Source organism: Zalophus californianus, chromosome 3 (genome assembly GCF_009762305.2).
Source record: "Zalophus californianus isolate mZalCal1 chromosome 3, mZalCal1.pri.v2, whole genome shotgun sequence".
NCBI classification, from domain to species: domain Eukaryota; kingdom Metazoa; phylum Chordata; class Mammalia; order Carnivora; family Otariidae; genus Zalophus; species Zalophus californianus.
This window is the reverse complement of record NC_045597.1, coordinates 29,899,962-29,924,739: the sequence shown is the minus strand read 5'-3', so window position 1 is coordinate 29,924,739 and position 24,778 is coordinate 29,899,962. Positions and strand designations below refer to the sequence as shown.

The window sequence follows — 24,778 nt, the reverse complement described above, 5'->3', positions numbered from 1 at the left end:
TTATTTTTTATTTTTTAAAGACTTATTAGAGATAGAACATGAGCAGTGGTGGGGTGGAGGCAGAGGGAGAAGCAGGCTCCAGACTCCTCACTGAGCAGGGAGCCCAATGAGGGGCTCGATCCCAGGACCCCAGGATCATGACCTGAGCTGAAGGCAGATGTTTAACTGACTGAGCCACCCAGGCGCCCCTTCCTCAACCCCTGTAGACTGTAAATAACAAACACCAATAGAACTTCCATGGGTAACATTAACTCATGTGATATCCTAAATTGAAATAAGGCTAATCTAGAACCTTTGGTGAGTCCTTGTTATGAGGCTGGGATGTTAAATAACCAAATAATGATTTAAAAAAAAAAAAGCTTATCTGAGTAATTGGAAACACCCAGTATGTGTCTCAGTTAATTTGGGGCCAGTTAATAGAAGCTTATCTTGCCTGAAGATACTTGAATATCCATAACTATTGAATCAGGACAGGTCACATTTGAGGAGTGTGGGTATAGCCTTCGTAAATAGTGTAGCCCTACACAATTACTATCATGGGTCATGTTTCCTTATGAGCATCTTTCATTTCCTCTGTGATTATATGCTATGCACATGTAAATAGATGTTGCTTCTTTTTTTTTTTTTTAAAGATTTTATTTATTTGAGAGAGAAAGAGAGAGAGTGCGCGTGTGCGTGCATGAGAGGGAGGAGGGTCAGAGGGAGAAGCAGACTCCCTGCTGAGCAGGGAGCCTGATGTGGGACTCGATCCCAGGACTCCAGGATCATGACCTGAGCCGAAGGCAGTTGCTTAACTGACTGAGCCACCCAGGCGCCCTAAATAGATATTGCTTCTTAATTGAGTTTTTCTTTCATCTTCCTATGATACCAGTTCCCGTGTTTGTCTTGGTTGTTATGATGTGGTATTCCTCTCTAAATTTAGCCAATGGAAAAGAAAGTTGTCAATCCAGTGCTCTGAAGGTGGCCTTTTCATGTGTTAAAAGCCGCACAGATTGAATGGAGACCTTAGGGAAGCTTCTCGAGTGTCTGTCTTCTGGACCCCGTCCAGCCTCTTGCCCTGGCCCAAGATGCTGTCTTCATCAGCTCGTGTTTCCAGTCTCGAGGTGCTTCCTCAAATTGGGAACACAAAATTAAAACTTAGTCTGTGCAGTTCATTTTAGGTAAGCTTTGTAAAGGAGTCCCTTTCTCATTGGAAGAATAATCTGGAATCATACTGAAATTTGCAGACATGGTCTCTTGACATTTGCTCTTATTCTTGTGTGCTAGAAATTGAAGACACACTGTCATGGCTGTGGCCTTTCATCACATCTTTGCTTTCCTCGTATGTTCAGAATAGTTCCAGCGTGTTTGCTTCAGTACTGGGAATGATGTTCAGTACAATAAATGGCAGATCAGTAGGGACTGTACTCCTGGGAAATTTGCGGTGTCTAGCCCATTATATCCAGCAACATGGGAATGTGTTCACCGCATACTCCTGAACAGCCCTCCTGCTTTCCCTTCTTTTGCCAATTACATGTGTTTCTCTGTGGTTTTTTGTTTTTTTATTTTGCATTTCCACCACAAGACAGTTATTAAAATAAGCAAAGCTTATGACAGTGTGTAACGTTTGTTACAATGAATCTGTATCATTGACGTGCTATTTTCTTACCCTGGTGGAGGAGGAAATAAAACAGATATTCTCCCACAGTAGTTGTTTACTGCTTTCACAGTACTCTAATGATTGGTTGAATTGGCTTTTATGGCAGTGGAATTTTATTTTGGTAGATGTTCATACCTGTCTCGTGGGACCTCTACGTAGAGCGTCCATTTAGGCAAGAATTTGTAGACTCTCCTTTTCTGAAACACTGCGCCTTGATCAGAGAGATGATTCAGGTGCTTACTCGTGAAATAAGTGTATGGAGCGCTTGCTGCATGCAGGCACAGTGCTAGGAACGAGGGGTCGGGGCGAGATGAACCCGGGGCCTTGCCTTCGGAACATGCAGTCTGGTATGACCCACCGTGCAGACAGCCGCTCTTGTTCTTCTTTTCTTCCTTTCCCTTAAAACAAGCATGATGGTGCTAGTGGACCTGAGTCTGAGGGGTCTGAATGGCCAGGAAATGCTTTCCCAAGGATGTGTGTGACGTCAGCAAGAGTTAGGCTGTATTAAGAGTTAATGGGGGGGAGCGCAGAGGTGCGGGAGAGCGGCCCAGACCCCAGGAACAGCGTATGGAAAGGTCTCACACGGGCGTGGGACTCCTGACGGGAGAGGAAGTGGCAGACCGTTGTGGTGGGAGTGTAATAGAGGTGAAGGGAGAAAAAAGGAGCCCAGGGATTCTCCATGAAATGAGGGAGATATGCGGGGTATTCAGGGCGCTTAAGGATTTCGGACTTTGTCTTAAGATGGTTTGGAAGCCTTTGGGTAGTTCTCAGCAAAGGAGTGATGTGACCCTGAACAGGAAAGTGTCAGAGTGCTAATGGAATTGTTGATTGTTACTAGCCTTTCTTGAAGTCTGGCAAGACGCAGAGAATGAAATGGTGATTTTAGAAATTCTTAGCCATGTGAGTGAAGTTATGCTTGAGCATGTTTTGTTTTTGAAGGGATTCTTTAACTTATATAAACTTGGAAATGTTTTCTGCTGCTTCTGTCATTAATATCCTGTATTTCTTGTGTGACTTCTTGTGAAAAGTGGTCGTTTAAAATATGGCCAAACTCTTCATGATACTTAATTTACTTGGAAAATATAAAACTTTGATCTTCTCAATTACTTAAAATACATGGAACTTTAAACTTTTACATAGTAACAGGTTTCGTACATTTGAGTTTTGGAGCTCTTAACGGTTTTTATTTGTGAGTTTAATTTTTTTTTTTTCATTGTAGCTATAAAATTGTGTTTCGAGGAACAGGGTGTGTGTGTGAGTGTGAGTGCAATTCAGATACTGTCATCATCATCCGCGTGTCTGTATTCATGTGCACATGTGTATGTATGTACAGTCTGATCTTCCAGTCTGTGGCATTTTAGATAAGCCAAGTTAGATCAGTAAAAGGATATTCAGCAGTAGGAGTCGCTGGCATGCACTAAAAGAGGATGACGGCAAGTAGGTGGACATTTAGTCTCCCGGGTAAAACCAAATACCTATTCTTAAAGAAAATCCAGACATCTAAGCATGGGATCCCTACTCCTGACTGAGAAGCAGAGTTTGAGGGAACTTTAGTTGTGATGTCCACAGTAGACTGAGCAGGACTTGGGGGACTATTAGATGAACTTGTAAAGCATCCCAGTCCTAGCATAAAGACCACCCGACTTCCTCAGCCACTCTGTGGCTGCACATCTAGGCATCTCATGGGAAGTTTGCCTATGGAATAATCCAGGCATTTATGTAGTAGTGCCTGTTGTCCATCTTCTAAGTCGGAGGCCTGCAGGGGTAATACCTGTACTGGTGCAGAAGAAGTTCATTCCAATTACTTATTCAGATGAACATAGTCTGTGTTCATAAATACACACCAGTAACCAAGTCTCATTTGCTTTTTGGGGAAACTGATAGCATGAACAAAATAAACAGATCAGCTGACTTTGTAGGAAACAAGAACCTAAGGGAATAGAGAAGTCCATGTGCTTAGATTTAAGAGAATAATACACCTTTAAACAAGAACAGATTGCTGGAAAAAGCAGCAGTCAAATCATTATTTGTAGTCATTTTTTATTTGTTGGAAGTATGGAACGGGAATGGACAGGACTTAGAACCAAGCTGCTTACCCATATTTGTCAAAGGAAATCCCCCTCAAAAAGAGACAATATGAGAGAAGTTAGGGGACATGGAGGGCAGATCCCAAACCTCTAATCTTTAACAGTTCTAGAAGCAGGAACAGACAGTTGAGAGGAAGGAAGAATAAATAATAGAAGAAAATTTCTTTGAGCTCAAGAAAGAAAACTCCCTGGTATGAACTAAGGTAGATGAGAAAAGACCTAAACCTAGACATCCTGGTTGAATTTCCAGGGCTAAAACCCTACAACACCCTGAAGAAACAGGTTATCTGCAGTGTAATAGACTTCAGGCATTTCATAAGGAATGCTAGATGCTTAGCTGGGAAATGAATATTGTCTTTTTAGTTTTGAGGAAAGGTATTTTCAAACCATATGTCATGCCCAGGCAAATCATAGGTTGTGGAGACAAATGGAAGGGGGTTTTGGTTCTGCAAAGATTTAGAAAATTTACTGTCTGCACCCTATTTTAATGGTGGAGGCAGTACAAGGAAAGAAGATCCAAGAATCTGGAAAAGAGTGCTTGTGGAGGTGACCCAGGAGGGGCCAGGAATGAGGAAATGAGAAAATAGGTGGACTCTCAATGCTTGGGGCGTTCTTCGCCCAGTGGTTGGGATCTGATGCCAGACAATTCCTTTCTTTTCCCTGGGTCCTCTGACGGTACTCAGCTCCCCGGTGGGCAGTGCTTCTGTGAGGCCACGGACATGCCACCTGTATGTGGCTTAGTATCTGATGTTCACCTTAAAGTTGTCCCGATCACAGCTATGCAACAGAATGGAGAACCAGTAGACCTTGACAGTGTCGAAACAGAACCTTGAGGTCTGGAGATGGGAGCGGAAGAGAGGAGAGACTTAGCACGGGCTCAATATCAGACAGCGAGGCAGAGGGCAACAAGGTGATGTTGGTGTATCTGCTTAAAGTTACATAGTAGTTAGAGAATTGTCCCCAAGCTCCCAAACAAAACTCAGAGAAAGTGGATCTGGGTGGGGAAGGGAAAGAGATTTTTGTTTTAGACCTTTGTATATATTTTAATGTTCTTCCATGTGCAGGCATTAAATTAATTAATTTTGGGGGGGCGGGGAAAGGGAGAGAGAATCTTAAGCAGGCTCCATGCCCAGTGCAGAGCCTGACACGGCTTGATCTCCCGACCCTGGGATCATGACCTAAGCCAAAATTAAGAGTTGGACCCTTAACTGACTGAGCCACCCAGGCATCCCCATGTGCTGGCATTTTAATAAAATCATGCAGTGGTTACTTTTAGGGCCAAGAAAATAGTTTTGTCCACCTCAAAGTTCTTAATAATATATGCTTACTTTCTACCACCTCTCAGTACTAGTGGGTCAGAGGCCTTTTCTGCCACAGGGCTATAAGCACATGTATTGTGTCCCTTATTGGAAGAAAAGTATTTTAGCCCAGGAGATACTGAAGAGGAGGGAATATCCAAATTCTGTTTCCATTACTCTTCCTATTCAGGAGTGCACAGAGCTTTCTAGTAGCCTGCTGGGCTTGCATTTTCTAACACACTGGACATGGTCAAGGGCAGGAAGGTTCTTATTGGTGATCTAGTCTATCCTTTCAGGAGAGGAACCACACTGTTTTCAGACATGAGATAATCGAGCCTGTTTCTTCTAGAACTGGACTGTAGCCTCTTCCTTGACTTACCTTGTTATTGCCATGTGGAGCTTGGAAGTCACTCTGGCTGGCTGTCATGGCCTGCGCGGTGGCTCTCGTCCAAATTAGATGCAGCTGTCTACAATCTGCATGACAACATCGCATCATTGGCAGATGATTAGGTCATTCTTTTCCCTTGTTCTTTTCGGGTTAAATTAGGACTTTCGCAGAGGCCGACTTCTCACGTTTTGTGGCCATTTTCACTGTCCTTACGTTTGATTAAAGCCACAGTCGTCAGGTCTAAAGGAAAAATGGCTTCTCTAAAAGGGCATTTTTAGACATGCCTTTGAAGTGTAATTACTGCTGAAGTCAGATGTGTTTTTTTAATCTCCCCTGTTAATTAAATAGAGATGGGAAGTCTGATCATTTGTGCAGTTGCAGACAGAGCTCACTCCGGTCTTGGGCAACCCTGAATTTGGTCCATCTATGTTTGGAGTTGGCAGCTTTTCTTCTGTTTTGACCAGCAATGAAATGGAAGCAAGTTGGCTGACAGTCCAGAGAATATCCCCTTTCCAACCCTCATTTTTCAGTTTTTAGACCATTGCCCTGGTTAGAGAAGACCCATGGAGAGAGAAGAGCAGAGAGAAGAGCATTCAGCATGTGGTCTTGGGACGGGTTAAGCTCTGAGAAGTAGAAAAAGTCTAATGCTTAAATGGTAACTGGACACTTGAACCAGCAAGTCTTACTTTACCTAGGAAACGTTTGACCTATTAAATTCAAGATCAAGAATAATTCTAAAAGTCAGATCCCTATGGCATAAATGTGGTTAAATAATACTCCTTCATGGTGAAACTTTGTAACTCTCATTCAAGTATTAAACATTTATCTGCCAGTCATTGCAGGTATATAATCCCTTAGTTACTTTTAAACCTCATATATTTTAAAACTTAATCCTAATGTTGAAAGTGACTTTCTTGATTAGCTCTAGGTACTATTTATATGGGTAAATGACCTCTTTTATTAGATGTTTCTTAAAGATGGTATGTAAGTCATGTTTTGTAAGTTTTACATTTTGAATACAACCGAAGTTTATATATTGAGTATTACAGTGTTCTGGGGCTATGTGTTTATATAAATATATATATATATAAGATTTATTTATTTGAGAGAGCGAGAATGAGAGAGAGAGTACATGGGGGGGGGAGAGTCAGTGGGAGAAGCAGGCTCCTCGCTGAGGAGGGAGCCCGATGCGGGACTCGATCCCGGTACTCCGGGATCATGACCTGAGCCGAAGGCAGTCACTTAACCAACTGAGTCACCCAGGCGCCCATATAAATATATATTTAAACACATAAATATGCATATTAGCATATAACACAAACACATTTATGAACATAAATATGTGTTAACGTGTAACAAACACATTATGTATATTGACATTTAACAAGTATACTTACGGTTACAATTAACTTATCCTGAATAAATAGTCACTAAGAATACAATTAGGGACATTTACTAGTTCTGTAGCCCCTCTCCTTATGTGAATACACTGGCAAATGCATAATAGTTGAATCTTCTTTACTTTGTGTATGTCTGGGAGAGAGTGCCAAGAACACCTGTTTCAAAGAAGTAGTAGGCCTTCCCAGCTCCATGTGCATATTCATTGGGTCATGGAAAGCGGTGGAGAAATTAATGCTATCAAGTTTACCCAATAAAAATAGGGAATCAGATAAGCTGCAGGCCATATGTTCCTACCCCTGGGGGCTTGCTCAAGCTGGGGCCAAGTCAGCAGTGCTTACTTAATGTGAACTTGAAGCCCTGATCTGGGCAGTCCGAGTTTATGAGAGTGAACCAGTAAAATACTGTCTTTGCCTAGGTTCCTTAATTCCTTTAAGTTTAGCGCGAACATTTGAGTACATCAGTGTGCAAGCCTTTCTGTAGGTTCTAACCTCTAGGTATGGACAAATATAATATCACCTGGGAAGTTTATAGCTGAGAGGATGGTTCATGAAAACAGAATCTTCTTGCCTGGTGGTGTGTGGGTTTAGGTCAAAGTGCTGTGGTCTGGATAAAACTTCCTTCCCACATAAGCGAATAGCAGGTATTAAAAGAGATGGTGTCTTCTGTCCCTTCCCTGATCTCAGACCACTTGGTCACTGGTGTGAGTGAAAGGCCATGTATGGAATTCCTCCAGTTGTTTGGCTTAGTACTGAGTCCTGCCCACCTATTATGTAAAGAAGGTATAAAAGCAGAGGATTGAAAGTTTATCTCCCCTTTCCTCCTCTGGCCTTACTTTCCAGGACTCTGTGGTAAAGAACACCATTATTTAAGTGTCAGAGACATGACCTTAGGAGCCTGTGGTTTTGAAGAAACCATATTTCTTAAAATGTGGCATTTGGGACATATGCTTCCTCTGAGATAGTCTTTGGATACGTAAGTGAGCACTGTTGACCTACCCTGATCAAATTGTGGAATGTTCAGGGTCTAGTACTTTGCCTCTGACTGAGTTGAGGAAAGATCGAGTCTATGACATTGTCTAGATAAGAAGGTGTAGTGTAGAAAGCATGCGCATCATTTTGAGAAGACAGGTTAAAATGCCTGCGAATTGGAGGAGTGAAAGGGCAGAACATTTCTGTACTCTCCTTTCTCCTAGTTAGCTTCTAGAACATTCCCCTCTGGGTTTAGAGTATGGTTTTCCTCCAACTAGCTATAACTTTTCAGTAGGCTTTTTAAAAAAAAAAAATGCTTTATAGTTTGTGAATGCATGCCACAAACTGCAAACTTTTGTCTTGTGCTTGCCACAGCCTTGCTTATTATCTTCCCACAAACATGCGTTTTCACATGGAAACCCTGCAAACACTAAGATGTTACATGACTTGCTCCACATGAGAACTAGCATGTGGCAGGATGGAGACTGGAATTCTGGTATCTGGATTCTTAGTCCAATCTCCTTAAAATCTTCTGTTGATCTTTAATATGTTATGAAAAATTGCAGTAAAGAAGTACCCTGTTGGCCTTCATTGCTATATTGCAACACCTGACTTACCTTACAGTACAGTTCCAATCCTGTGTGTTCTCCAGAGTGAATATTATAAAACTGGTACGTGTGTTAGCCCAGGGGTTGGCAAACTGGCCGTATCTGGCCTTCAGCCTGTTCTTGCATGGCCTGTGAGATAAGAATGCTGCTCACGTTTTCAAATAGTTGGAAAACATGAAAATTCATGACCCATAATTTTTACGAAATTCAACTCTCAGTGTATATAAATAAAGTTGTATTGGAGCATGGTCACATTCATTCATTCATGTGTTGCCTGGGGCTGCTGTATGGCTATGATGGCAGAGTCCGTAGTTACAGCTGAGACTGTATGGCCAGCAAAGCCTAAAATACTTACTGTCTGGCCCTTTACAGAAAACGCTGGTCAACCCTTGTGTTAGTTAGCCTGTTGCTGTGATCTCTGATTTCACTGGCGGTGAATACAGCCATCTAGCCCTTCATTTAACTCCCTTTACCAAGATCCTACCAAAGATCTCTAAAATTTCCCAGCAGCAGATGACCTAGCAGTCGGTATCTAAACATAAACATCTTCAAATAAATTTTGAGCCTCACCTATTGTTACATACTCACCTGGGCAATCACTTGGGCTTCTCCCAGTGGGGGCCAGGCCATTACTACTACATTGGTTCTGTGTTCAAGCCTCTGCCTTGGGAGCACACTTACTGCCTTCTAGTTTACAGATAAAGGAGGTCATCGTTGCATTCTCTGTATTCTCACTAGCTTTGCCTCCCAGTTTCAGAGGAAGAAATAACCCTTCCTGTTCCCACGGCTGTCCCCTCTACCTTCTCTCTTTGCCCCCTGCCTCCTGATCTCCAGGACCTCACGTCAGTGCATTCCCCTTTTCTGTAGACTCTTGTTTTCTCCACTGGTTCTCTTCTGTTTTCATTCTATTAATAATGCTCGTCTTTTCCCTTATCCTAAAACTATCCTCCCTTGAGTTTCATGCTCTGCAAAATACAACCCTATTTCTTCTTACTTTTATAGGCAGATCTCTCTAGAAAGAGTTATTTCTTCTTCCTCATCTGATATCTGCTTGACCTCTTAACACAGATTTCTGCTTTAGCTCCTCTGTTGAACCTGCTCCCATCAGTGGCCCCGTTGCCCAGCCAGTTGCTTTTTCTGACTCATTATCCTGTAGGACCTCTCTGCAGGAATTCCCATATTAACTGCTGCTTCCAGGTTGCAGGCCTTCGTTACCTTTAGTGGTTTGGGGCTCTACTGATCCTTGAGCTTCTGAATTCTCTCGGTGACCTCTCTTAGTCTCTGTTACTGAGTCTCCCTTTATCCACTCGTAAATGTTCCTGAAGTTCCTTATGTACATTCTCCTTGGGTGATTTCATTCATGCCTGTGGCTTCATCTAACACCTACTTGTTTACGTGCCCCTAATTCTTCCTCTCTAGCTTCTTTCCCGAACTCTCAGCTCCTTAGTGGGCACCAGCACGTAGGCATGTCCTATAACTCTCTCAAATGCAGCTCATTTTCTCCTCTCACTAAGCATGCTTATCTCATGTTGCCTGTCTTAGTGGATGGCATCAGTGTCTTGGAAAGCATGGCCGCCTCCTTTCCTCCATTCCCTGTATTCATTGGGCCACCAGGTGACTCCTCTTTAGCTCAGATGTGGCTTAGTTAACATGTTCTCATCAAGTGTTCTGCTGATCCTTTAGTTTGATACCTTGTGATGTCTCACCGGCTCCCCTGTGAATCCTAACTGCTCTGGTCATCACTCTGCCCACATTGTCCATCATCTATATGACGATTTATGTCATCTTCACAAAACACGCATCTGGCCATGCCTTTCTCATTCTCAGTCAGAACACCGATTGAATATTAAAGCGCATCCTCCTAACAGTGCAGAACCTGCTGCTCCCGACCCACCAGCCCTGGCTTTTCTCCCACGTGCCTACGCCTCAGTCCCAAGGCCATTCGCCATTCCTTGAATGTGCACTGCTTTGTCTTCCATGGCTTCTGCCGAGTTATTTCTGCCTGGAATGGCATTGTACCCGCAGGGTAAACTCCTCAACCTTCAGGAGCCATGTTAAACATAATGTCTTCTGGTAAAGTCTTTGGTCTCTCTTGGAAAGTGAATCACCGTCTTCACTTTGTGAGTGTACTTCATGGTGCCTTATTCCACTTACTCTATCACATCAGATGCATATCTGACTTGCCTGCCTTCCACGCTAGCTGGTCTTTAGGAACTGGAGTGGGAAGGAGAGGAGAGCGATAATCATATTGTATTCATCTCCGTATCTGTAGCATCTGGTACTTTATAGCCCCGTGGTGGGTGCCTGCTCAAATGAATAGAGAAATGAATTTTAAAAAGCAGGTGGGAACATCCGGGCCAGATTTCTCAGAACGACTGTGAAGCAGGAAAATAACTATGCGCTGTGTGTGTCTTTGAAAGGTATTTGCATCACTACTGGAGACTGACCTTTCATATTTTTGGGTTTTGGTTTTTTTAATATTTGTGGGTAAATTTTGAATGAAGGAATGACTCTGGATGTGGTCTGTAAATGTTGGGTGTCTGCATCATTCTGGAGCACTTCACTTTTTTTTTTTTTTGCGCAGGGGCCCATAGGATCTTGCCTGTGAAGATTTAAATATTTGTTGGCCAGTTTCTCAAGGAAGATCCTGGGTTAGGGAATGAGGAAGGAGAATATAAATTTGGGTAGCTGAGAGGAGCCATGAGCAAGGAGATACAAAATTATGAGTTATTTAGAAAGCAGTTTTGTGAATTTTAATACAACAGATCTAAAATTTGTTTTTAATGAGTTTTCATCAGACTTATTAAAAACTGAAGAAGTAGAACATGTATAGGGCTGCTTTGGACTGATTTCTTTTTTTTTTTTTTTTTTTTTTTTTTAAAGGATCCCATTTCTTTTTTTTTTTTTTTTTTTTTTAAGATTTTATTTATTTATTTGAGAGAGAGAGAATGAGAGATAGAGAGCACGAGAGGGAAGAGGGTCAGAGGGAGAAGCAGACTCCCTGCCGAGCAGGGAGCCCGATGCGGGACTCGATCCCGGGACTCCGGGATCATGACCTGAGCTGAAGGCAGTCGCTTAACCAACTGAGCCACCCAGGCGCCCGTGGACTGATTTCTTCACACTTCCAGGATCATTCTGGCCTCCTGAAGGGATGACCCTGGGTCATTTGCTTTGCATGAGAGAAAGATAAGAGGATGTGGCAAAGTAGACTGAGCCATGGTCTCTACAAGTTGCAGTTTTGCCTTTTACAGCCTTACTCTTAGATGAGAAAGGGGGTAAGAGGATAGAAGTAGGGAAGATCAGGGCTTGTTTTCTAGAGAAACTTGCTCCTGTATCTTAGTCTGTTCTGGCCGCTATAACAAAATACCACAGAGGCGGCGGCTTATAAACGGCAGAAGTTTTATGGCTGGCAGTTCTGGAGGCTGGACGTCCACAATCAGGTGCCAGCGAGGTCGGGCTCAGAGGTCCCCATGCCAGGTTGCGGACTTCTTGTTGTGCCCTCATGTTTGGAAAGGGCTCAGGAGCTCTTTGGAACCTCTTCTATAATTATGGCACTAATCCAATTCACAAGGGTTCTATCCTTTTGATGTAAGCTTCTCCCAGAGGCCCCACCTATAATACCTTCCTCTTTGGGGGTTAGCATTTCACCATGAATTTTGGGGGACACAAACATTCAGACCACAGGACCCTGATTAGAAATGCGGCTGTACCATTAGAAGCCAGTAGAAAGAGTAAGAGTGCTGCCCTCCAGGACTGACTTCTTCACCTTGAACTCAGATGCTACACCATTGGAAGCAGGACATACAGAAATTCCACGAAACGCTCTTAGCTGTTTTGTGAACAGTGTCTTTGATTGTAAGAAATGGTAGCATTTCAAGAATTTGAGGAAGCTTTGTTGCCTTCTTGCATGGTTTACTGCCAACTGGTATTCTTGGCACAGCCCTTCACTTTAACTGTGCAATGCAGCGTTGCTGGAATGAGCTCATCCTAAGACAGTGACCCCTGTTTAATCTTGATGTGACAGTGACCCAATCATAGCTCCTAGCCATAAGTGATATAAAATCATTTAGCTGGAAACCAGAAGATTCACACACACGAAGTTCAACAACTTAATAGTTATTAGGAAGTATTAAGAAATTGTGCTCCTACAGGTATATTTCTTCATGGAGCCTCTATCTAGCTGGGCTGAAAGGTCTAAACTAACTTTTGTCTTCAAAGATACTGTATATATTGAATTATAGTTAATAAGTTTAAGAAGTTGGGCAGAATCATTTAGGTGTTAAGGTAGGAATGGTAGAATGGTTTGAAGTAAGGAGATATTAGTGAACTCGGCCAAGATTTTGAACACACTGAGCTTTGACTGTTTACTGTATGCCAGACAGTGTATTAGGTACTGAAGGCTATCTCTGTAGGGAGAAGGAAGTGTGAAAAGGATTGTTTCTAGAATGTATTCTAGCACTGCCTTATTGAACTCTTGGTACCGATCTTTGAGGATTATCACTGAGCTTCTCATTAGATCAGTTTCTCTTTTTCCTTTTATGCAAATTAAGTCATACTCTTTCTTAAATTTGATTTTCATTATATGCAGAGACCTATATATTCAACGAAAATTTGAATATTTACTGTGTTTGCTGTGAATCTAGGCAAGGCATGGAAGGAATGTCATTGTTACTTTTTGATTAATAATTTTCAGTGTGGAGAATTAAAGAAATTTAGATTCTTTCTTAAACCTTTCCTGTCCTTTGTGATTTTTCTGGATATTATCATCACTGGAACAGTTGTCAAATTAAACTTTTTCTTGGGGGGGGGCATTTATATTTAATGATGTACACAAATAGCTTCACAGATTTGTAATTTACTTTTTAAGTCTGGCAATTTTGAAGATGTACCAAAAATAATTGCCCGTTAGACATTCTTTTGGCAGAAAGATGAAGGACCAGTCCACACCTTAGTACTTTATCAAATTTATTTCAATAGAAGATGCTTGTTAGGGGCGCCTGGGTGGCTCAGTCGTTAAGCGTCTGCCTTCGGCTCAGGTCGTGATCCCAGGGTCCTGGGATGGAGCCCCGCATCGGGCTCCCTGTCCGCGGGAAGCCTGCTTCTCCCTCTCCCACTCCCCCTGCTTGTGTTCCCTCTCCCGCTGTGTCTCTCTCTGTCAAATAAATAAAATCTTTAAAAAAAAAAAAAAGATGCTTGTTAGAGGAGGGAGGCAACGTAGAAGGTTTTGCTGTCCGAGTGTGTTAGCAAGGAAACCAGAAATGCCGGAGGTGGGCAGGGGGGCCCAGCGGTGGGGAGGAGTCCTGGCGAGATGATCCCGAGTGCCTTCCAGATCCCGTGTGCCATGAAGAGCCACTGCGGTACTTCAGTGGAGGAGAGTAATACAGTTTAAATAGTATCGGACAGACACAGCGATGGTCGTGATGTTCAGAGCAGGCTGGCCGGGGCAGTGGTGGTGGCTACAGGTTGGTTGAGGAGTAGATGGCGTTCATCTGGTGTGAGGTGGCGAGCATCTCGATTCAGGAAGTTGCAGTAGGATGAGAGAGCATGCAGAAAAGAGTGTTCTGGGAGGCAGTCCAACTTAAGGTATTTGGGAATGAAAACCTTTAGTGTGTCCTCGTGTTTGGGCCCAGCTTTGCTATTTGAGGGCTTGAAATAGAACAAAAAGTTACGGAGTCCATGCCGCCTCCAAGTTTGAGAAGCACCTGACTTACAGGTAGAACTTTGCAGCGGAGGGTAGGGAAATGTAACTGTCGTTCAGAACTTTATAATCCATTTTCTCTTTTTTTTTAAAGATTTATTTGAGAGAGAGAGAGAGAGCGCACGGGAGGGGGGGAGGGTCCGAGGGAGAAGCAGACTCCCCGCTGAGCAGGCAGCCCGATGTGGGACTCGATCCCGGGACTCCAGGATCATGACCTGAGCCAAAGGCAGTCGCTTAACCAACTGAGCCACCCATTATCCATTTTCTCCATTAGCAACATTGTCTTACTCTGTTTTTAGGGTCATTACAATCATCACTGAGCCTCTCAAATAACATCTTCATATGAAAAGTCCATTAAATTAATTGACTGAAAAAGATAAAATTGCCCTTTAGAAGGTTCTTTTGTTTTATGCTCTGTAAGAATGCTTCCTGGGGGGCACCTGGCTGGCTCGCTCAGTAGAGCATGCGACTCTTGATCTTGGGGTCATGAGTTCAAGCGCCACAACACCCATAAAAATGCTTCCTGTTACAATTCGTAGAATCCTTCGGCCACATAGTGAAGAAGTAGGATGTCATGGCTTCCGCTCTTTTCCTTCCCTTCTCCTCCGCCACAGCCTTGGGCGCTGGTCTAACGTTGTTGTTTTGTTAGCTTGCCCCCATGATAATTCTCCTCCCTCTTCTTAAAAACCTCCATGCTAAAGGACAATGTAGAGCATTCTTTCTTGCAATAGATGCTAATTGTGTTCTTAGTCTGGATCTTGCTGTCATAGCCACAATCACTGTGCCATTGTGCTGGGAGGCTGGGTCACAGTAGTTACTGTGCCGAGCGATGAATGCTGTTTACTTGGGATGCGTTGTCGCCTGCATCTGTGGGTGAGAACACGCAGTTACTGTAATTTGCCTGGCAAGTGATCAAACATCATCTGTTAAGCAAGTCAGCCATCACAAAGAGCTATTGATCTTTTTTTTTTTAATATAGAATTTTAATGAGAAACTTTGAGTCCTAGAGTTTGAAGGTGTGAGAGCGGCTACCTCTCACATTAACCCCAATCTTTCAGTATATTTGGGGATCAGGTTTACATATCTAGAAGTTCTGGGACTAGTAATGCCAGCCCCGCGGGTCTCCGCTCTGGCTCAGCTTGAGAAGAGCTGCTCAACCACACGTAGTTACATACTGGGTAAGTGAGGTGACTGGTGTGAGTTAGGAACCAGGCTTCGCTGCAGCAGTGGCCCCTTGCAGACACTTGCGAGTTCCAAAAGAGGGGTCATTGTGAATGCAGTTTCTTTGCCTAGCTTTTTCACCTACAGAAGGAAAAGGTATTTTTTTTTTTTGGAACGGCATGGTACTTCTCTCAAGAACTCTTGCTTGAAATAAGAGGAAACGTTTTGCTCTTTTAAATAACCTTGGTGATATTTGCAAGGGTGTTAAGAATCCCAGATTTGGAGCCAGTTAGTTCCTTGACCCCCCCAACATCCCGTGGTGTCTCTCTCTCTTCACCCCACCGCCCACTTTTAAACACTTTTCAGTTGTCCCACCGACTGCGCGTTAGCAGTGCTCATTAAAAGTGGTCTGGGCCATGCATGTCACAGTGGCCCTTTGTATACTTGCTCCTCCAGGTTTTGTCACATTTCCAGCAAATACAGACCCAGTTATTGCTTTAAGTGAGGTTTAACCTCATCTATATTTCTTAGGTGTTCCCTCCTGTCCTGCTTATTAGTACATGTCGAAATGATTGCTTTTCAGAAAAATGGATTTTCCTAGCACAGTAATTTGCATCCCTTGAAGGGAGAGTACGTGGTATTTGGTGTGACTTAAGTTTTTACAGTTTGAGGTCCTTTTTCATGATCTCGAGAACTTAGAAATAGCAGGGTTTGGCAGTTTGGGAGGAGGGAAATACATTAATTAGGCCAGGTGAAATAATGTAAGAATTTGATCATTTGCCCATTGTAGGTAATGTTCCTTTTTGTTCCTTATTTTAAAGGATTAAAGTAATAGTATGTGTCATCCTACCTTTAAATGTTACACAAGTAACACATGTTCCATACAGAAAATTTGGAAGATATTTTTTATAAAAAAAAATACCCAGCAAATCACCAGTTAATCTCTACGCCTGCCATTACAAATAGCTGTCATTAAATTTTGTAAGCTTCTCCTGTGGTTTTGGTATTGTTTTTCCATAAGGGCTTGTTTTGGACTCAGGGCGGCCATTCAGAAAGGCAGTCGTCCCGTTAAGTTTGTCCTGTAAGCCAAGAGCAGGTTTCCATGAGAATTTTTTGACCAACATTTTCTGATACTAAATGGGTTGAAAATTAATCTTAGGAAGAAAAAATATAGGACTGTGTATAGTTAATACTAACATTCCCCACAATTTCTAATTTTGAGGTTTTTTTGGACACTCACCTTTTATATTACTACAAAACACTTAAGTCCTTGTGCAGAAATACAGAGTAGGAAACAAACATTTCCAGTGTAGAAACTCAAAACGAGGTTTCCTTATTACCCAGGCATATTGACTTTAATCAAGCTGATTACTAATTCTTGAGGTATCAACAGGAATTCACAAATGACCTGTTTTTACATATTTCCGCCTTAGATAAATGGAAGTCATTTAAGATATCTTTATGAAACGTTGCTTTGTCTTTTCATTTTTTTTTTTTTTAACCTCTGCCCTTTCTCCCTCTGACCAGTCAGCACATGCTCCCGGGTAGCTAACTGCTGTTGTTTATTTTCTGCTTCTGTGACAGTGAGCCGATGGCGGAGTCTCTTCTCTTCAAATGTCTCACTGGCTTTTCCTTACAGTCCTGTTGCAAGACTCAGCCCATATAGCAATGGCATTAATACTCCCAGCTTCTCTAAAACCTCAAATAAAGCAATACTAACACCTGAGAGAACAGGTAATCTTTCAACTTCTTGACTAGCTGCTTGCATTGTCAGTAAGAACAGCTTAAGTTCCCTCTTTCCTGGAGACGTTGAGGGTGATCCTGCAATGGAGAGTGTGTGCTGCACACTTACCCTGGGTGCAGAGAGAAGGCCAGCCTTCATTTGTGCTCGAGCACCGGCAGCATGCTCTCCCTTGTGTGTCATAGGCAGGTTTTCCCTGGTTAGCAAGGACCCATGTGTCTGGTGACCTGTCCAGACACCTAATGTGCTTTCAACATTAAATGTCGAACTCAGTTCAGGTATTTTCATTATGATTCAGGAAGATAAACCTTTTGTGTCTTTGGTTTTCTCAGTTTCATTTTTCTGATAGCTTTTTGTTTTTAAAGCCAGGGCTACACAGAAGAAATAGCCACAGTACCTTTTTGGGAGATGAAGTTCCCTTCCTTTCCTTATTTGTGTCAGTGTTGGTGTGATTCCATTCCTACAGCTTTTCTCCCTTTGGGTCCCTTCTTCCTTCTTTCTCTTACCCAAGCCATTGCTTTTTTTACTTTCGTGGGTGACTCCGGGTCTCCTGTGACTACTGTACTCTCTCCTTTATTAAGGTTTTGGATATGCTTCTGTGTATATATGCGTGCCTTTTCTGTGTGATGTTCTTGTACCTGTTCGAAAAACGGACCAGAATATAATAATCAATTACTACCAGAGACAAGCATATCTGATTATTAACTGAAAGTGAACATGGATATGTGTTCTTATATAATGCCTTTAGATATATATTTATCTAATGGGATGCAGATTTCACCAGTGGTGAGATACATACATATATATATAGATGTAGATATTTATATATATATAGTTTTTTTAATGTGGTAAAAAAAAAATAACTCCGCCTACTCTCTTAACAGTTTTTTTTTTTTTTTTTTTTTGGTGTGTAGTACAGAGTGATTTTTAAATTGTGGAAATTGAATTTGAAAAAACAAATGGTTTTGTATATGTGAATTATGGACATGTGAAAGATATGCATATTGTCTCGCTGGTAAATGGTGATGTGTTGGTCACTTTTGGGTGATTTGGAACTAGGGAAAAAATTGCTGACTTGATACAGGAATTGTTAGGCATGATGCAAATATCAGTTCTTCAGGCTAAATAATAAACATATTTCCTTTGTGTTTTAGGTTACACCTCCAGGGGCTCCCCTCTCAGTCCCCAGTCCTCTATAGACAGTGAGCTGAGCACTTCGGAATTGGAAGATGATTCTATCTCCATGGGATATAAGTTACAGGATCTCACTGACGTTCAGATCATGGCTCGTCTCCAAGAAGAAAGTATGTTCTTTTTAAAGTAGAAAACTTCTTAAACTAGAGGCTTCTGCTTGAAATGTAAGGAGGTAGGGAGACTCGGGCATTTCTCCCCAGGTAATGGGTAAACAGATGCTTGTTTTCATACTCCTCTAGCTTGTAGGTGGGCCAGTTAGTGCTTCTCAGGCTCTCGTGGGCATCGGAAGGTGTTAGAACATACATAATACATTATATATAAAGACATTGATCAGAATACATTAATATAAAGACATTGTGGTATAGCTACTGTGGAAACCGTTTGTCCGTTTCTTAAAAAACCAACCATGCGATTTCCGTAGGCCCCAGCAAGTTGCAGTCTTGGGCACTTCTTCCAGAATAGTGGAAATTTGTGTTCACGCAAATAGCTGTACGTTTGTGGTGCTTTATTCGTAATAGCCCCCGAACTGGCAGGAACTCAGATGCCCTTCAGGCGGTGCATGGTTCATGAGGCTGGGGCGCCCCGTACCCTGGAGTACCACTACTCAGCAGTAAGGAGGAGTGGACTGTTGATGCAGGCAGCATCTTGGATGACTTTCCCAGGAATGATGCTGAGCGAGAAAAGATGATTTCATACTGCCGTAATTCCATTTATATAACATTTGAGAATGAGAACGTTTTAGAAATGGGAGGACAGATGAGTGGGTGATGGGGATTAGAGACAGGATGTGGGATCTCGGGAGGGAGGTAGATTGGTGATGAAAGGGCAGCACAAGGGATTTTTGTTGTTTTGTGAGTTTTTGGAGTTGTTCAGTGTTTTGACACTGGTGGTAGATATTTGATCCTACAGGTGATAAAATGTATGGAACTTAATACTTAACATGTACCTGAGTAAAATTGGGAATATCTAAACAAGATGGGTTTATATCACAATATCCCAGTTGTCATATTATTCTGTAATTTTGCAAAATGCTACTGTTGCGGGAAACTGGGCAGAGTGCACAAGGAACCTCTGTATTAGTTCTTTGAACTGCATGTAAGTCTATAGTTATCTTTAATGTAGGCTCAGTTAAAATGCATTAATAAACTTCTCAGGATAAATAATGGTAGAAGAGAAGATAATTAGAACTGGAACAGCTTATCACTGGTTCTGCAGTAGAGTTAACCAGTCATCTAGGAGTGAACTGCTGCAAGGGTTTTACAAGGGCATCAAAATGCACAGTGAGCTGCTGAGCACTGGATGGGGTTAGGCTTGTTCTGGAATTACCTTTTCAGGTCAGCATAAAGTAGAAACAGCCAACTGTCCTTCCATTGAAGCATGACCATTTCCTGCTTTCAGAATTAGGGGTATTATGAGAAACACTGTCATGCTTACGGAGAGTTTAATAAGATAACATTCTGAGGGGCAAAGTGATGGTTTTATGTTATTATTCAGTAGTAGTAAAATAACAGCGACTTGTTCTGAAAACATGGCTAAACGATTAATGTCCTTCTTTAAAAAAAATTGTGGTATTGGCAGTGACATGAATAACTAGACACTTCCAGTCTGTTTTTAGATGGTTGTCATTTGGGATGACCCAAAACCATTGAAGTATTGAAGTGTCAGGATGCTTTGAAAAAGATAATATTAGTAACAAATAGAACAGAGAGGCGACCTTGTAAGAGAATATTTTGTACCCCAGCTTTTGAACTTTGACTTTGAAAGCTGGGGGTGAGGGACAGGAGGAGTTCCTCCCTGGAAGGAGATTTGATTGTTTTAACTGTCTAACCCATAACATACTCTTCATAATGATAATGGGTAGCTTCTCCTAAGTATCTCCAGATTTCAGAAGGGATCATTTGGGAGTATTGACAGACACTGACCGATGAACTGTGGCAGTATATTTAGTCTTCTCTGGAATCGGGGCAGTCTTTTTGTAGAACAGAACAGCCTAGTATTAGACACCTGTTTTGGTGGGTGAATGTATCTGTTTTCTTGGGATTTAATAAAGTGTGAACAGGATACGGGTCTTCATTTGAACTGTTAATCTGGAGCACATTTTCTTCCAATACTTGATTGCAACTTGATTTTTGCTAGACTGAAACGTCTCCTGAGGTAATACTGTTCCTTGTTGTCCTAGGTCTCAGGCAAGATTACGCTTCCACCTCAGCATCTGTGTCCAGACATAGCTCCAGTGTGTCACTCAATTCAGGAAAAAAAGGGACGTGTAGCGATCAAGAATATGATCGCTTCAGTCTGGAGGACGAGGAAGAATTTGATCATTTACCACCACCTCAGCCTCGTCTTCCAAGATGTTCACCTTTCCAAAGAGGCATTCCCCACTCACAGACTTTCTCCAGCATTCGGGAGTGTAGGAGGAGCCCCAGTTCCCACTATTTTCCTTCAAGTAATTACCAGCAGCAACAGTATTACTCACCTCAAGCCCAAACACCTGATCAGCAACCAAATCGGACCAATGGAGGTAGGTTATGTGTGCCCTTCGGTCTTTAATGTGCTTTGATCTTTCATGTGTGGTTGAGAAATGGTTTTAAGGTCAGTGTAAATAATTAGTAAATGTTTCCCAGATTTATGAAGTATATCTTCAAGACCTGATCAGTTTGGTCTAAGTTTAAATCTAAAATTGCCCAGCATCTGATGATATGTCCCAGATTTACAGACTTACGGCTTCAAAAAACCCCACCATGAAGTAGCCAACACAGAACGGGCAACGCATGGGGGGCGTCTTTGTGCGGTGGCTCGGTCAGGGCAGGATGGGCAGGTGGTGCTGGTGGCGTTCACAGGGGAGCCCCGTGGGGGCCGCCGCACTGAGCTGTGGCTCCTTATCTGGGCCTCACCTCAGTCTCTCCTGGCCCGTTCTTGGCATGGAGTGATGTGGGGGAAACATGCCCATCCAGATTTAGGGCACGTTTGGATGTGTCTTTCCTTGTGACATCTAGAAGAAAGGTCTGTGTAGCAGGAGGGATAAGGAGGCTGATACTTGGCTTGATAACGGGAAGCTGATCTTCCCCAGCGTCAACACGGAGGGTCAGAGAACGTGTCACCTCTTTTGTATTTTTTCCTTTCTCCCTCCTTGCCATCTGTCTTTCTTTCCCATTCCAGGACTTACAGTCCTTGACCTCCAACAAACTGTAGGGAGAACAATCATGTATTCTCCTAAGCCTGGTATGCTTTTATACTAATGACCAGCCAGACTTTTCACACACAGATCCCATATAATATGGAGGAAAAAAACAGATTTATAATTACAGCATCTAATTATCATATAGCACCATTTCTGGGCCCAGGAGTGATTAAGCAGCTCACTTAAAAGTACTGCAAGGCCAAATACAGATTGTATTTGTGATACCTGTCACCGTGTTTTTAGTTTTCACCTTTTCTTCTTCTGTACTTGTATCTTTCATGCTGAGAAATCATTTGAAAATACTGAACGTTTTAGTCATAATTTCCCTTTTAGGACCTTGAGGTTTCAGATTTGAAAGAAAAAAGTGGCAGCCAAGGAATGTCATAGTAACTCAACTTATTAAAGCTCGTCATATCAGAAAAGCGGTGTATTCCATGTGCTTAATGAAAGCCAGCCTTGTTTTAAAATTGAGGAAAAGGGCCCGTAGAACTGTTGCTCTAAAGGTTATTTGTCAGGTGTCTCAGGACACCCCAGCCTAGCTGCCCAGCAGATGCCAGCTCGGCATCTTGAGCCGTGTTCTCAGCAGGTCATTGTCTTAACCTTAGAAAAGTGGTTTTACCTTACACAAAACACCACGATGAAAAGGATTAGGTTTCCTGGGAGCTGTGCTATGATGGTTCCTATTAGGAAAGCAGAGACATAACACAGCTTCATGTCCCGACTGTGGTGGTTTTATTTTTCCTAAAAGCTCTGGTCTCCACGTACAAAGGACAACGGACTACAACGGCAGTCGTCTGGATTGGACTTGTGCCACTTAACTTAGCGGTGAGCGCACGGGTCTGGAGTCCAGTCCCGTCCTCCCACTTCTGCCTTTTACAGGTTTCTCGGGTCTGTAAACTTTGATTTCTTTGACTATACAATGTGGCCAAATAATACCTTTTACTTGGAAAACTTAGGTATAATTTCACATCAAACCATCTGGTGCGTATTCTCCCAACCTAAGGAAGAAATGAAACAATGACCATTATTTTGCCTAGAGTAAAATAGAAGTACTGAAAAAAGGGAATAAAGGTTGTCACTCTCCTTTCCCACATGCCTTTTTTTAAAAAATAGGACTCACTGGGGCACCTGGGTGGCTCATTCGGTTCTCTGCCCCTGCCCCCCCGGCCCCAGTATATAGATATAACTCAGATAGCTAAGCCTCCATTTGTTACCACAGAATATCATTTGAACAAAATTGTTTAATAAGAACGGTAACTTTGAAACTATCATATATCTTTCTAAATTACCAAAATGATAGAGATAGAAGAATTGTTAAATCATTGATTCGTTTAAAAATAATTAAAAAGAAACCAGAAATGCATATTTATGTTTATTGCTTCCATAGCTCCTACACTGCCTAGATTCAGAAGAGAGGGCTCTTAAAAGTTATGGGACTGTTTATAGGGGATATAGAATTAAAAGGAGCATATTTGGAATAATTTGCCAGATGTGAAAAATGACTAAATCTTGTAGGATCTTTAGTCAATGTCAAGGGAGTTGATTGGGCAGGGACTGTTGGTGGCATGATGTAAGCACTGTTAGCCCCAGGCCCTCCCCTGTACCCTGTATTGATTGTGGAAGGCCAGATCGGATTGGTGGGTAACCGAGTATCTCCTTTATAGCCAAAGATTCTTTAGTCTGTGTTTTCTAGAGTGGTAAGTCTTGCTGCTACTTTAATAATGGGAAAACTGATTTGAATTCTTTCCTTGGTCTATTCCTCCAGCTTCCCTGCTGAGTCTCAGTACTTGAGGATAAATTACTGGTTTCTTGGGAAGATAGAGTGTTATTTTTGATTCCTTGAATATTAAAGTATATATGGTCATTAATATGTTCCAGATTGTTTGACAGGAAGGTGTACCTCATTTCCAGATGGTCCCTGACACAGCTTGGAGATCACAGCTTAGCTCCCGGAGGAGTCATGTTCTAAATGTTTACACTTGGAAGCCTTTATTTTTAAGAGCATATTTCAGATTTAAAGCTTTGTGAAACTGACTTGATGCTCACATGAATAAAGATTGGTTTTGAAAGGCAGATGCATCTAGATGAACAGACTAGAAACCTATCCACCACAACTAAGGTGTGAACCTTGATTGATTGTGGTTTAGGGGGAAAAGCTTATGAAAGACCTTCTTTTTTTTTTTTTTTTTTAACTAAAACAGTTGACAATTTTATTTTCACATTTCACAATACAAATGAAAATTGCTTTTTTTTTTTTTTTTTTTGGTCCCACTACTCCCCGGCAAAAACTATTCTCTCTTTGATAGGAAGGGGGAGCAAGTCTTCCTTGTCCTGCTGTGAGAAAACACCCAGAGTCACAACACCATGATCTCCTGGTGAAGTAAACAAGTAATATAAAATGAACATAAAGAGGTTCCTATCTCTTCTTATCTGTCTGGGCGAGTGGGCACCATCATGGGACAGGCAGGAGGTCTCCTCATTGGGGGCCCAGGCATCATTGGCATGTGGCCTCCCATAGGTGGCCTCATTCCAGGAGCAGGTCCCACTGGCATCATCCCAGGAGGAGGAGGGCCCATCATTGGCATCATGGGAGGGCCCCCCGTATGGGGCGCTGGCATCATACCAGGGCGAGGAGGACCCGGGAGACTGGGGGCAGGTGAGATCATTGCCCCTGCAGGAGGAGGAGCAGAGAATGGAGTAGGAGGTATCTTTCCTTGTTGAAATGCAGCAGTTGTTTTGTCGATCAGGCTCTGAGCCTGCTCTTCCATCCATTTCTGATAGTAGTCTTTCACATTCTCTTTGTGTTTCCTACCACTGCAGTGTGTCTTTCTCACAGATGGAGAGTCATGGGTGAGGTACGTGTCGCAGTAGTCACAATAAAACTTAGGCATGTTGCTCTGCAGGCCGTTGGCCACTCCCTTATGAAAGACATTCTTAATGTGTGCAAAATTTTGTGTATGGATTGTTAAAAACTTGTTAATTTGTTTACATGTCATGACAGTATTGTGATTCGATAGAATTTTCAGATTTAAAATTTAAAGGGAAATAGTGGCAGCTAAGGAATGTCATAGTGACTAATTTATTAAAGCTCAAACTATCAGGAAGAAAATGTATTCCGTGGGCTTAATGGAAGTCATGGCATCATACTAAAATTGAGGGGGAGAAGGCAGTTAGGGTTCAAGTGTCAAGATGTCTGCAGCTTTTATGTGGCTTAACAACAGCAAACAAGTGTGTGTATATATGTATATGGAGGTGAATTAATTATGGCAGAATGAAAACAACTAGTACATCTAGGTGGAAAACGTACAGATGTTTATGATACTACTTTTCAACTAGATACATGAAAACTTTTATGGTAAATAGTTTGGAAACTTAGATGTACAAAAACACAATTCATATTCTAAATAATAGCAT

At 42.2% G+C, this 24,778-nt stretch overlaps 2 protein-coding genes across 4 annotated transcripts in view; one reads left to right on the top strand and one right to left on the bottom strand.

The window, feature by feature from the left end:
- The window catches only part of SLAIN1 (SLAIN motif family member 1), a 65,874-nt gene that overhangs the window by 26,886 nt on the left and 14,210 nt on the right, over positions 1-24,778 (top strand). For 2 of the 3 annotated variants that reach the window (XM_027590094.1, XM_027590097.2), the window contains exons 3-5: positions 16,833-16,982; positions 18,144-18,293; positions 20,363-20,704. In XM_027590094.1, the coding sequence (XP_027445895.1) occupies positions 16,833-16,982; positions 18,144-18,293; positions 20,363-20,704 (642 nt within the window). The remainder of the gene's footprint in view (positions 1-16,832; positions 16,983-18,143; positions 18,294-20,362; positions 20,705-24,778) is intronic. The other variant, XM_027590095.1, reaches the window with a different exon arrangement.
- LOC113920006 (U1 small nuclear ribonucleoprotein C-like) lies at positions 23,635-24,276 on the bottom strand. The gene has a single exon (XM_035726742.1). The coding sequence runs from the start codon at positions 24,253-24,255 to the stop codon at positions 23,791-23,793; it is 465 nt and encodes a 154-aa protein (XP_035582635.1). The 5' UTR covers positions 24,256-24,276; the 3' UTR covers positions 23,635-23,790.

Excerpts from the sequence above, each read along its gene's own strand:
- LOC113920006 (XM_035726742.1), bottom strand. The coding sequence starts at position 24,255 with ATGCCTAAGTTTTATTGTGACTACTGCGACACGTACCTCACCCATGAC.